General features: G+C 39.2%; 1 protein-coding gene across 19 annotated transcripts in view; it reads left to right on the top strand.

The window, feature by feature from the left end:
- The window catches only part of RHBDD1 (rhomboid domain containing 1), a 164,332-nt gene that overhangs the window by 18,555 nt on the left and 131,877 nt on the right, over window positions 1-13,900 (top strand). For 14 of the 19 annotated variants that reach the window (XR_010135867.1, XM_063712444.1, XM_063712441.1 and 11 more), the window contains 1 exon segment: window positions 12,621-13,144. Coding sequence is in view for 18 of the 19 variants with exons in the window: in XM_063712444.1 (XP_063568514.1) it covers window positions 12,712-13,144 (433 nt within the window). In the remaining variant the exon portion in view is untranslated. 19 annotated transcript variants of the gene reach the window in all.

Genomic DNA, 13,900 nt, shown 5'->3' on the forward strand with positions numbered 1-13,900 from the left:
TGCTGAAGTCTTCAGTTTAGCCATGTGTACTTTCTACCCTGCCATATTTCCTCTTCAGTGAAATTGATCTCGCCTTTCCATAAACACTCTGAATCAATCTTACTGCTTGAATTTTGTTGAATCCATAGGATAGAACTGATGATCAAGTCCTGACTTGACAGTTTCTTTTGGTGATTCTATTTATTGCCTTGGACCTGCATTTCTGTGGCTTAGAATAGATGATAGAGTATCATTTGAAATCACTTTCCCATAGTTAATTTAAACTTCCGTTTTTATAGCTGCCACCTTTGTTTTGCCACAGTAATTTTTGTGTTTACAAAAATAAATTTTATAAAAATGTCTGTGTGCAATGGCTCCAGAAATTCTGGGGACTCTAGAATACCTAAAGTGATGGTACAAGGATGTGGAGCCTTTGGCAGGTTATTAGGTCATGAGGGTGGACCCCTCATGAATTGGACTAGTGTCCTTATGAAATGGACCCCAGAGAGCTCTCTTGCTCTCTTTCTACCATGTGAGTATATAACGGAAAAGCAGCTCACAACCCATAAGAAGGCCCTCACCAGAACCCAACCATTCTTGTACCCTGATGTCACACTTGCAGCCTGCAGAACTGTGAGAAATAAATTTCTGTTGTTTGTAATCATCCTGTCTATGGTACTTAGTTATAGCAGCCTGAACTAAGACAATTGCCAGAAACAATATCTAACTCAAAATTTATCGCTCTACCTTGTCTCTTTTAGTAAGATCTTATTTTTTAAATTTAATTAATCTTATTTTATTTTTAGAGACAGGGTCTCACTCTGTTGCCCACTGTCATAGCTCACCACAGCCTCAAAGTCCTTGGCTCAAGTGATCCTCCTGCCTCAGCCTCCTAAGTACCTAGGATTATAGGTGTGTGCCACTGCACCTGGCTAATTTTTAATTTTTATTTTATTATTATTATTATTATTATTATTATTTGTAGAGATGAGGTCTTGCTATGTTTCCCAGGCTGGTCTTGAATTCCTGGCCTCAAGCAGTCCTCCTACGTTGGCCTTACAAAATGCTGGGATTATAGGCGAGAGCCACTGAGCCAAGCCTGCAGATTTTCTTTTCTTATTATTAAATTCTAATTAAATTTTACACTGCATATTACAGATGGAGGTTGAGCTAAAATGAAGCACTGTTTTGGTCCCTTTTAGTGCTTTTAAAACATTCAAACTTCAGCTTATCCTCCAGGAAGCATTTATGTGAAAGAAAAGTCACTGACATCTCTTCTAAAGGCTCCTGGTCTAGTGACTTAAGTTAAAAAATATTGGCCACAAAGGAGAACATTGAACTATTTCCTGGCATGCCTCTAGATCACAGCCTAGAATTTTAGAAGATTTTTATTTAACTACTTATAGCCATTTGAGGCATCTGGTACATGCTGTGGAAGTGCAGAATGTGGACCTTGGCTTTCTTGAGGCAGGCCAGGCTGCTGGGGCGGCTCACAGGCATAGGGGCCCCCACAAGGGTCACAGCTGGGAGGCAGGAAACTGCAGGGCTTCACGGCAGAGCAGCACTGTGTGGTGGGAAGAGCTGAGTTTGAGTCCTTATACTCCAGTTTCTGGGCATCATCACCTTGGTTTCTTTATCTGTGTAATAAAAAAGTGGAATTTCTGTCTGTCTTTCATGGTTTCACACCAAAACTACTGGAAGGACTTTTACTAAATTGAGCACAAGATGTAATGTGTGGAATGCATGTAAAATTCACTTTCGTCCCCTCTTGTGGTGAGAGAGTCCATGTGACTGCCCATCTGTGGGAATGGCCTTGCTTATCAAGCACCTTAGACAGAGAAAGTGAAGGACTGAAATTTCAGCATCTCCAGAAGGTCTGAAGGGCGGAAGCTCCATGGATGTACATCTCACGTGGGCAACTCTACGGAGCGTGCTTTAGAATGGGCAGCTGGACAGTTAAGTGATTTTCTTCGCAGGTGGTGGGTAGACCTGCTAATAGATAAGGTGGAACTAATTTCGTCTGCACAGGATTGTGAGAATTAAGTGAAATGAAGCAAATTATATGTAATTACTTTTAAACTATAATTGCATAAAAGTTATTATTGGGAGGTATGTAAATATTATAAGACCTTGATTCCTGGGATGAATAGCTTGAAGTTGATCAGGTGATGTTGATAAATATTTAATATCTGCTAATACTTACATAGTACTTAGGTTTCAGGCATTATTCTAAGTGTTTTACCTATATTACTCATCAACAACTCTATGAGGTGGTCCTTATTATTACTTAGTATCTGTTTTATAAATGAGGAGACTGAGGTAGAGATTGATTAAGAACTTAACCTAAGGGCCGGGTGTGGTGGCTCACACCTGTAATCCCAGCACTTTAGGAGGCTGAGGCGGGTGGATCACCTGAGGTTAGGAGTTCAAAACCAGACTGGCCAACATGGTGAAACCCTGTCTCTACTAAAAAATACAAAAATTAGCTGGATATGCTGGGATATGCTGGCGTCTGCCTGTAATCCCAGCTACTCAGGAGGCTGAGGCAGGATAATTGCTTAAACCTGGGAGGCGGAGGTTGCAGTGAGCCAAGATCGCACCACTGCACACCAGCCTGGGTGACAGAGCAAGACTCTGTTTCAAAAAAAAAAAAAAAAAAAAAAAAAAGCGCTTACCTAATGTCATGTAGCTCTCAAGCAATTGAGCAGGATTTGAACTTAAGTCATTTGACTTCAGAGTCCATTCCATTAATTATGACACTATTCATCATTTTTTTAATCTACTTAAAGATATTTCTTCTGTAAAGAGTATCACTGTCTGAGACACTATGCAGTGTTTTAACCATGAATATAGAAAGCCATTGGGTGGATTGAGGTGGGGGCACAACATAGTGAAATTGGATTTTAAGCAAATTGAGTCAGGTGCTGTGTAAGTAGACTAGGGGAAGAGTGTAAGGTGATAAAGGCCTGATTTCTGTTGAGATCTTTCAGCATATAACATGTGTTCTTATTAATGGCTTATCTGTCTAGAACATTCTTCATGTGTCCATTTAGTGGTCTTAAATCCCAACTCCTCAGAGGTTACATATTTTGCCTATGCGTGCCTTCCACATGGGTGGCACTGATACTAAAGGCAGGCGATTATAAAGGACATCTGGACATTATCCCACTAAGGGATCAGAAATTTTATATTCATATTCATCTGGGGAGATGGTGTATGAAGGAAAAAAGGAAGGAGAAGCATTTATATCTTAAGAACTCTAGGTTTGAGCTCGGGTGTGGTGGCTCACACCTGTAATCTCAATACTTTGGGAGGCCAAAGTGGGAGGATTGCTTGAAGCAAGGAGCTCAAGAGCAGCCTGGACAACACATCAAGAACCCATCTCTACAAAAAGTAAAAATAAAAAACTAGCTGGGTGTGGTGACACTTGCATGTAGTCCCAGCTCAGGAGGCTGCGGTGGGAGGACCACTTGAGCCTAGGAATTCAAGGCTGCTATGAGCTATGATTGCACCACTGCACTCCAGCCTGGCAGCAGAATGAGACCCTGTCTCTAAAAAACAACCCTCTAGGTTTGATAAATTAAAGTCGGAAAGATATAGCCAATTGTCATTAGAGAGATAGTCTAATGGTTGTGTCAAGCTGGGTGAGACAGTTTCCTAATATGATTATAACAATAAAGTGTATGAAGTTGGAGAACCGTTGTATTAAAGGTCTCAGTAGGCTTCAAAAGGAGAAAATGCTCTCAGTTCCCAATTTCTTCTGGAACACAGTCTAAGTTGTAGATATTTCTGTGAATAGATACTGGAATATAATTATTGAGAGAGTGTCACAGTAGTCATAAAGATGAGATTCCCATTACCATCCTAATATAATTTGATTCCAGTTTTTATTTTTTATTCATGAAGTCAGTTTTCATTCATTCGATTGTCTTCATTTCTTTGTATCTCTGCCATTAATGTGAAGGAAGGAAACAGAGATCCCTACTCTAATCCCCTCTGATTTTATCATTAATGTAGCTCTGGAAGACATTTAATGGATTAGATAGCTGGAAAAAAATGTCATTTATGTGCAACTAGTCATCAAATAATTATGCTGTCTAACTAAGATTCCACATTATACCCCCAGGACTCCCTGTTTACTAATCATCTCAGGTAGAATATGCATTCTGGTAAATTGAACATGGTGTAATGATGTGAAGCCATACCATCTGCTATTATGTTAAATATTTAAATATTAAATTTTAAAAGCACAATTTACATCTTATTCAAACAACTATGTTTTGCATACAGCAAAGCTTTTTGAAATGCATTCATGTATTTGAAAAGAGAAAACAGATTACTTTGCGAGTATTCAGTTAATAAATTCTTGTTTTTCACTAAATGCAAATATATATTATACCATTTTCTTATTTTCAAAACTGTCTTGAAAATCTGCATTTTGTAACTGGATTCTTTTGGAACCTAAGGAAACTAAAGCTTTTAAGAAAAATAAAATTATGCCAAGAAGTTTTATTGGAAGAACAAAGAATTTTATTGTTATTATCTTGGATTAAAATGTTTTCATCCATTGGCTCTATAGTAACAGTAACAAGTGGAGCAAACAGTTTCACAGGTTTGGACTAGAGAAGCCGTGAATGAATAAGATTCCTGAGAGAGTTACAGGGGTTGGAAGAAAAGCTCCAGTTCAGTTTATTCCTGGAGAGAGATGACTATAATGAAACAAAATAAGAGAGAAAAAAAATGCATGTAGTGTTTGTGTATATTTTGACCACGTTAATGCGCTTCTGTGATGCACTAATTTGCTGTCTAGCTCTTGTAATTAAAAAAGCAGAGGAAGTTTTTATGTTTAGTATAAATAATTTGCTATTTTCATAGCATTTTTGCTTTGTTTGCAGTAATAAAACACACTAACCCTTTTTTTTTCTAAATAATTGCACAGAATTTGCAGTCAAATGTGTTGGCCTAAGCAATATTTTACCATTGAAGTACATTCTCATTCCCTTCCAACATGTTATATCACAGGGGAATGGTAGAGCTGCAGTCTTTGCGGTTTAACCAGGACAGTTTCTTTGTGGTTTCACCTTTCTTTCTGAAGATTTCTCTTGACCTGAGCTTGTTAAATAATTTTCTGCAGAAAGTGTGAGTGTGTGTGTGTGTGTGTGTGTGTGTGTTTGGGTACACATGTGCCTGTGAACATGTGTGTGTTTATATTGTATTTTAAGCAATGAAAATCTAAGCATTTTCTCAGTATCATGAGTCTTTAGGGAAATGAAAATCAGTATTACTTCACATCCACCAGGATGGCTACAGTAAAAAAAGATGGATAAATACAAGCATTGTTGAGGATGTGGTGAAACTGGAACCCTTGTACAGTGCTGAAGGGAATGTAAATGGTGTAGAAATTTGGAAAAAATTTCACAGTTACTCAGAAAGTTAAACATATAGTCATCATATGAGCCAGCAATTTCACTCTTACGTATATACCCCAGAGAACTGAAAACATGTGTTCATAAAAATTGTACATGAATGTTTATAGAAGCATTATTCATTACAGTCAAAAAGTGGAAACAAATGTCCATCAGCTGATGAATGGATGAATAAAATGTGGTATATTCATACAACAAAATACTATTTGACCATAAAAAGAAACAAAGTATCGATACTTGCTACAACATGGATGAACTATGAAATCATTATGCTAAGGGAAATAAGCCAAATACAAAAGGCCATGTATTGTGTGACTTCATGTAGATGAAATGTCCAGAATGGGCAAATTCATAGGGACAGAAAGTATTAATAGATTAATTGTTGCCAGGCACTAGGTGGGAAGTGACTGACTGACTGCTAATGGGTATGGGGTCTGTCTTTGAAGTCATGAAAATTCTAGAATTAGATATGCACAACCTTGTGAATATACAAAAAAAAAAACTGAATTGTGCTCCTTAAGATTGAATTTTATGGTATGTGAGTTATATTTCGGCTTTTAAAGATGAATGCTAAATCCCATTTATGCCTAGTGTTCCATTATGGGAATGCTAAGCTTGTGGGCGTTATTTATATCCTACTGTTTAAGGTCATTGCCAAGGTCTGATTTTTCACACAAAAAAATTGCAAACTCCATCATAAATGGGTTAAGCATCTGGAAGGTCAGATATTAGCAAAGTGCTGAGTTTGAGTGATAAGAGGGCTCTTGCCAAATGACTTGAACAAACCTAAATTTTCCCCTATTTCTTAGAACATACACTTCAAATATTCAAAACTGTTAAATGAAACTTACCAAAGGCATGAAAGTAGTGCTAATGATATAGCATTAATATATCTCAATTATATAGTGACAGACTTTTCTTGAATCTTAAAGGGGAAAAAAACATACAATTTAAGAATATTTCAGTGAATAATTTTGGAATTTGTTATACTTTTAGTAATATGGAAGTCTCAGTCTTCAGAACAGCATTTGATTACTCCCATTAAGACTCTGTAGTTCCTGTCTTTCTTGTGAAATTAATTTGGCTGGTAGCAGACACCAAATTGGGAATAGAATTTATAACTGATATATATTCTTGCAATTTAATGGTCTCAATTCTTATTGAACATTTAAATCTGGAAATTGAGATATATACTGCCTTAGTAAATGATAATGATGAAATATTTTCTGCTTTGTAAGTAGAATTGAAAATCACTGAAATTAGTTTCTTTTCCCTTTTTACTCCTTTCTCTCCCCCTTGAGACACATTGGTTTCCCAAGTTATGAATTCAGTTTCTTTTGTTTGTTCTAGCTGCTTAGTCTTTCTTATTACATACCTGTTTAATTTTTAATTTCTCATTAAAAGTAAATATGGCTAATTTTCCTATCAATATTTCAAGAAACCTTCCATTTCTCTCTGCCACAACCTTGATATAGTACTATCTAGTCTGTATTATTACATAATTAAAATGCTATTTTTTGTCAAATAGTTCTGGCAAAGCAACTTATCAGTACATTTTAAATGGATCAGAGATTTATTTCTATAATGTTGAGATTAATGTTATAAATACTATTGTGGACCTAAAAATGCTAACTGGAATAATATGTATAGTGCTATGGGAAAAATTGTTACAATTGCAGGAAAAATACTTAAAGATGAATATGCCATAGGTATTCAGACCTTCTTAATCAGTTTCATTTATCATATAATGTAGACACATTTAAAAATACACTAATCTTCAGTCATTTGAGAAATACAGTTGGCCCTCCACATCCGTGGATTCTGTATCCATAGATTCAGCTAACTACAGATTGAAAATTTTTGGTGGGGGTGGGGTGGGAAACGGATGATTGTGTCGGTACTGAACATGTACAGACTTTTTTTTTTCTTGTCATTATTCCCTAACAATACAATAAAACAACCATTTGCATAGCATTTACATTGTATTAGATATTATAAGTTACCTAGAGATGATTTGAAGTATATGGGAGGGTGTGCATAGGTTGTATGCAAATACTGCAGTGTTTTATATAAAGGACTTGAGCATCCATCGATTTTGGTATCTGTTGGAGGTCCTGGAACCAATCTTCCATGGATACCCAGGGACGAGTGCATTTACTAAGCATGGACCATATGCCAGTCATTGTGTATTTGTGGTGATCCTATGTTGGCTCTGGGTATTGTTGGTGATCAAAACGTATAAGGTTATTCGTGCCCTTGGCCATTTATGCTATAATCCTAGAGCTACTGATTTGGGAGCACCTATGTGACTGGAGCATAGTGACCGATGCAGAGACGAGCTTGAGATTAGACCATAGTGGCAGGCAGGGAACTGGTGATATAAGCATACAGTTATGGGGAAGAGTTTGGACTTATTCTTGCTGTGATGACAAGCCATCAGAGGCTTACTACTGGGGAGTCCAGCTTCAGTTTTATGCAAGATTACTCTAAGCAGTGGTGGAAAATAGTGGGTATCAGAGGAGAAGCAGAGACTTCAGTTGGTTGGATTTTATGATAATCAGGCAAGCTATGATGGTGACCCAGACTAGAGTAGTGGCCCTAGAGCTAGAAAGAAGTAGATTGATAAAAGCTGTTTAGAACAATTAATAAAACTTGATGGATAGGATTTTGGGGTAGCAGGGTGATAAGGTTAAGGTCAAAGGACATGTCAAGGATCTTTCTATGTCTTTGGCTTGAACAACTGGATAGATGGAAATCCCATGTCTTGAGGTGGGGAGCATGAGAGGAGGAGCTGATTTGGAAGGGACGGTCCAGTGTTCAGCTTGGGGCATGTTGAGTCTGGTGGGGAGGGTGTGTTTGTAAGGTAAGGGAGCACAGGGACTGGCCTTTCTTGAACTCTGGTAACTGGCTTGTGGTCAGGGTACAAGTTAGAATACATAAACCATTTCCAAAACCCAACAGATTTTACAGGTTTTCAGTTCACAGATAAGTTGCTATAATTGATGATGCCTCTGTGGTCTTTCAGATAGCGCAGCACTCTAAAAAATTTCTATGTGTTTGATGGGCAAGACATTAACAATATTCATTTTATAGTCAGTGCTCACTTATTGTGATCTGTCTTCCTTGGTGTTCCTAGAACCGTGCCTCCCTGGCCCACAGCGTCAGGTTACAGATTTGATCTTTACATGGATCAGTTGGATTTTCTAAGTTGTCTTGTGACAGGCTGCATTCCCTCACCTTGGATGGCTGACGTGGTAACTGATTAGGAAGGAAACTGCCCTAGAGTTGTTATGAACTAGGACTGATTTGTCTTTGCTACTACTTAAGACTCAAAACGTATGTTCTACCTACGCTGGGACTCTAATGGCCTTTGTTTACAAAGGTGGAGCCCAAAAGATGTGCACTTCTCACATCGGCTATGGTTATATCTCCTTTCGCATTAAGTATGCATTTATTGAGAAGCCAAGCCACACAATTTTACTTCTCTTTTGATTTCCTGTGGACAATATTTTTATTTCCTTCAACAAATAGAAGTAGGCCATTTAGAGGCTGGGAATATAAGTGTTTTGTTATTTGCTGTACCTCCAGTGCCTGGCACAGGGACTGGCATGCATATGGCACTTGATACATATTTATTAAAATACATGAGTGAAAGAAGGAATGGCTGAATCATCGTTCTGTGAGAAAGGATAATTCAGTTTTCAGAAACCAAGACATCAGACAAACTATATTTTCCTCTAAGATTATGTCCCTGAAACCTGCTGAGAAATCAAAGCTGAAAAATAGAAATTTGGGCATCATCCTGATAAAAAGAATTACAAAAATCATTAAAGTGGAAGCCCTTGAGTGTGTGCAGGAGAGAGTAGGGATAGAGGAGAAGTGAACAGCAGAGAAATGGGTTGGAAGGAGGAGTGAAGCCTCAGGAGAGCAAGGTGTCCCACAGAAGCAGGAGCAGTCAACAGTGGAGAGCTGGGAGGTGCGAAGGGGTGCAGACAGAAAGACACCTTTTCATCCGGCCAGAAGTAACTTAGGAAAGTGCAGTCAGAGCCTGGGACACAGTGTGAAGTAAGACTGGGAATTCTGTCCTTTTATCTATATTCTTAATTACTAATGATTGTAATTGAGGGGCAAGTTTTTCTTGAGCAAAGATGTAGTTAGTTTTGATTTTCTGCTACATAAAGCCCAGCATCATAAGACACTCTTGACAATGATATTGAAGGGTTTATTTTGTGATTTCTTGTAAGCTGATTATTTACTGATCAATGATCAAGGCCAGTTTTTCCATTGTTCCTATTAAAGGTAATAATGTTTGATATATATAATATACATATTTATGTGTGTGTGTGCGCGCACATGTGTGCACACATATTGATAAATTTAGGAGAATTACAAAAAAGTCACAGTAGGTAAAGAGTTGAAAATTGACTTGAGTTCTAATGTGAAAAATATAGGCCATTTATCCAAAGTTATTTGGGAGCATTTCAGTTTAAATTTCATTAAATTCTCTAGTTCATAAGAATGCTACAGAGATACAATAATAACAATATAGAAACGGGTTGTGCTAATACATGGGGTTGTGCCAATAATGTGTGCGTGCATGCACGTGTATGTATATGGCTAATTGTGTGTGTGTATGCATACACACACATATATATACACATGCATAATTTTTTTCTGAACATTGTTTTGGTGTGATGTTGATAATAAGAATCCATATGGGGGCATAGGAGTACATTTGAGTCTTTTTAGGATGTTACCATTTGCAAAGGAATTAATTCTCACATAAGTAAGTTTACTTTATAGAAATGAAAGTAGTAGCTACTGTTTATTCTGCATCTCTTTTGTTGCAAGCATGTTACAGTAATCCTGGGAAGGAGGTTTTATGATTCTTAAAGTGAAGAAACTGAGGTTCAGAAAGTTTAAATGATTTGCCCCAGGTCACAGAGCTAGAAGATAGGAGAATGCTGCCTTTTTTTTTTTACTCTAAAGCTCAAGCGTTGTCCAGTGTACATTCCAAGTTAGAATCCTTAGGGTATAAGAGTGAGTTACCTGTTTGGTTGGGGGCCAATTAATCTCCATAGAGAAAACAGAAACCATTAGATGAGAACTTTTTCAACATTTTGCCCCTAATAGCTACACCTGATTTTTCTTTTCTTTCTGTTAAGAGGAAAAGGCTCTTCCCTCCAAGCACTTGATCCTTTTTATTTATCTCTTGCATCTTTAGTCTGTGTCTCTGCCTGCATCTCTTCCCTTACCAGCTTCTTCCCATGAGCATAAAACAGTCCCTCCCTGTCTTAGTCCGTTTAGGGTTGCTATAAATACTTGAGTCTAAGTAATTTATAAAGAAAAGAGGTCTATTTAGCTCACAGTTCTACTGGCTGTAAAGTTCAAGATTGAGCATCTGGTGGGGGCCTCAGGCCACTTCCATTTGCGGTGAAAGGTGAAGGGGAGCTGGCTTGTGCAGAGATCTTGTGGTGAGAGAGGAAGTAAGGGAGTGGGGAGGTGCCAGTCTCTTTTAACAACCAGCGCTGGCAGGAACTAATAAGAGTGAGAACTCACTCACCCCCTGACCCCAGGGAGGGCATTCATCTTTTCATGAGGGATATTCCCCCATGACCTAAACACCTCCCATTAGGCTCCACTTCCAATACTGGGGATCACATTTCAACATGAGGCCGGGCGTAGTGGCTCATGCCTGTAATCCCAGCACTTTGGGAGGCTGAGGCAGACGGATCACCTGAGGTCAGGAGTTTGAGACCAGCCTGACCAACACGGTGACACCCAGTCTCTACTAAAAATAGCTGGGCATGGTGGCACATGCCTGTAATCCCAGCTACTCCGGAGGCTGAGGCATAAGAATCATTTGCACCCGGGAGGTGGAGGTTGCAGTGAGCCAAGATCATGCCATTGCACTCCAGCCTGGGCTACAGAGTGAGATTCTGGCTCTAAATAAATAAATAAATTCATTCATTCATTCATTCGACATGAGGTTTTGGAGGGACAAACACCTAAACCATAGCACTTGCCAAAGGCAATACCTTCTGTATTAGTTAGTAATTGTTGCATAACAAACCACTCCAAAACTCAGTGAAGTAAACCAAGTACCATTTATTTAGCTCACTGTTTTGTGGGTCAGCAAATTAGGCTGGGCTCAGCTAGACTCACTTGTATACCTGTGGTCAGCTAGACAGCTTCACCTCTGGAGTAGTAGCTGACCGGTGGCGAGGACCTTCAGGGTGACTGGAGTCTGTGCCTTTCTTTCATTACCCAGAAGGCTGGCCTAAAGTTGTCACATGGTTGTTTGAGAGGGTTTCAAGAGACAGAAGCCTATAAATCATCTTGAGGTATAGGCTGGGAGCTCATGTAGTATCCCTTCCTCCACATTCTGTTAGCCAAAGCATGTCACAATGCCAGCCCAGGTCCAGCGGGGTGGAGAAGCGGGCTAGTAAGCCACGGAACTTCTCATTGTCAACCCCAAATCACCTTGAAGACCGTAGTCAGATCACCACCTCAGGCTGTGTTGTGTGCCTGCGCTCTGGGTTCCCTCTCTCACTGCATTTAGAACATTATGTGGCCGCTGTTGGTTTATTTCTCGGTGGAAAGTGAGCCTCTTAAAAACAAGGACTGTGTTTCAACCCAGGATTTGGCTTGTAAAGTAGGTAACGAAAAGCTGAAGTTGTTGTGAAGGTAGAGTTCAGACCACTGATATCTGGCAGCGTGGAAATTGGGATTAAAGATAATGTACGCTTGTGTCTTAAAACTTGCTTGTTGATGTTTAAAAACTTCGGAGCAAACTCATTCTAACGTATCAAAATCAAATATTTCTTTGAAAAAAATGGAGGGAGTAAAGAATCCTGGCCAGGATTCTGAGTAGAAATCATTTAATACTCGCACACTATCTTTGTAGGTTTTTCATGAGGTTACATGTTTGTTTTGGAAGTGAAGTTAATTTCGTGGTGTGTTTGTCAGAGAAAAACATACCTGTCCATTAACTGATTCATTGGGATTTGGGATAACATTTCTATTCTAGAATGTAAAATGAAGGAACGGTGTCAGTCAGCATCCTCGATATTACTCTTGAAGATGTTGAACATAAATATTTCTGTTAGAATGAGAAGTAGCATTTACCTCATGGGAGTTTGTCTTGAAGTGAATATGTCTTATATATGTACTAATTCTTAATTGATGGTTTTTCACATGCATTTTGTGTTTTAGGTTCAGCCATCTGTATATCTCCCCAGATAACCTAAAACTGACCACCTGAGCACGTTTTCCCATTGCTGAGCTGTTTCCCTGATATCTGGCCATGCAACGGAGATCAAGAGGGATAAATACTGGACTTATTCTACTCCTTTCTCAAATCTTCCATGTTGGGATCAACAATATTCCACCTGTCACCCTAGCAACTTTGGCCCTCAACATCTGGTTCTTCTTGAACCCTCAGAAGCCACTGTATAGCTCCTGCCTTAGCGTGGAGAAGTGTTACCAGCAAAGAGACTGGCAGCGTTTACTGCTCTCTCCCCTTCACCATGCTGATGATTGGCATTTGTATTTCAATATGGCATCCATGCTGTGGAAAGGAATAAATCTAGAAAGAAGACTGGGAAGTAGATGGTTTGCCTATGTTATCACCACATTTTCTGTACTTACTGGAGTGGTATACCTGCTCTTGCAATTTGCTGTTGCCGAATTTATGGATGAACCTGACTTCAAAAGGAGCTGTGCTGTAGGTTTCTCAGGTAAGGGAGACAAAATTTTGAGGTTGCATGCATAAAGGAAGCAAGGGAGGTGTGGCTGCTGTCATTTTATGAAGTGTGGGTCCCTAGTTGGTGAGAGGATCAAATTCTGAGTGGTTAAGGGCTGCTGAGGCTTTGCATCTTGAAGAGGAGGCTGGAGCATGCAGGGACTAGTTTTTGCCATTCTACATTATGCTGCATCATTCACTCTTAGTCTGCACTAGGACCTGCTGGAAGGTGGTTTTATAGAAGACATAGTATTGGCAATATGCACCAGCTCCTTGTGGTAGGGTCACAGAAAGACCCACAGGTGTATTTGTAATAGGGAGTTCTCACAAAAGATGACTGTGCTTGTGAAGTAGGCTCAGTGTGCTGTCTCTGATTACCAACTTGTCTGCACCTGGTAAGACAGCACACTCATCTGCAACAAGTTACATTAGGCAGATTTAGTATTTACAGTTAGGCAGCAAGGGACAACAGGAGCCTAGGATTCATTGTGAGCCCGTCCTTCAAGGCTCAAAAAGCTGCCCAGGGCTGTTGGAGTCTTCACTGTGTGTGTTCCTTGCATGCAAATAAGGAACCCCGAAGAGGCAGCCAGGTACAAACCTGGGAATCACATGAATCACTGGGCAAAGCTTTGAAAGACATCCTATTCGGGAGAGGATTAGGCTGTTTCAACCAGCCCCCTTTCATCTCAGGGTGTTGGATTTCCAGCACATTTCCACAGTTATTCTTGATAAGTACAAGCGAGAAAGGTTG

The sequence above is a fragment of the Pongo abelii genome, chromosome 11, assembly GCF_028885655.2.
Source record: "Pongo abelii isolate AG06213 chromosome 11, NHGRI_mPonAbe1-v2.0_pri, whole genome shotgun sequence".
NCBI classification, from domain to species: domain Eukaryota; kingdom Metazoa; phylum Chordata; class Mammalia; order Primates; family Hominidae; genus Pongo; species Pongo abelii.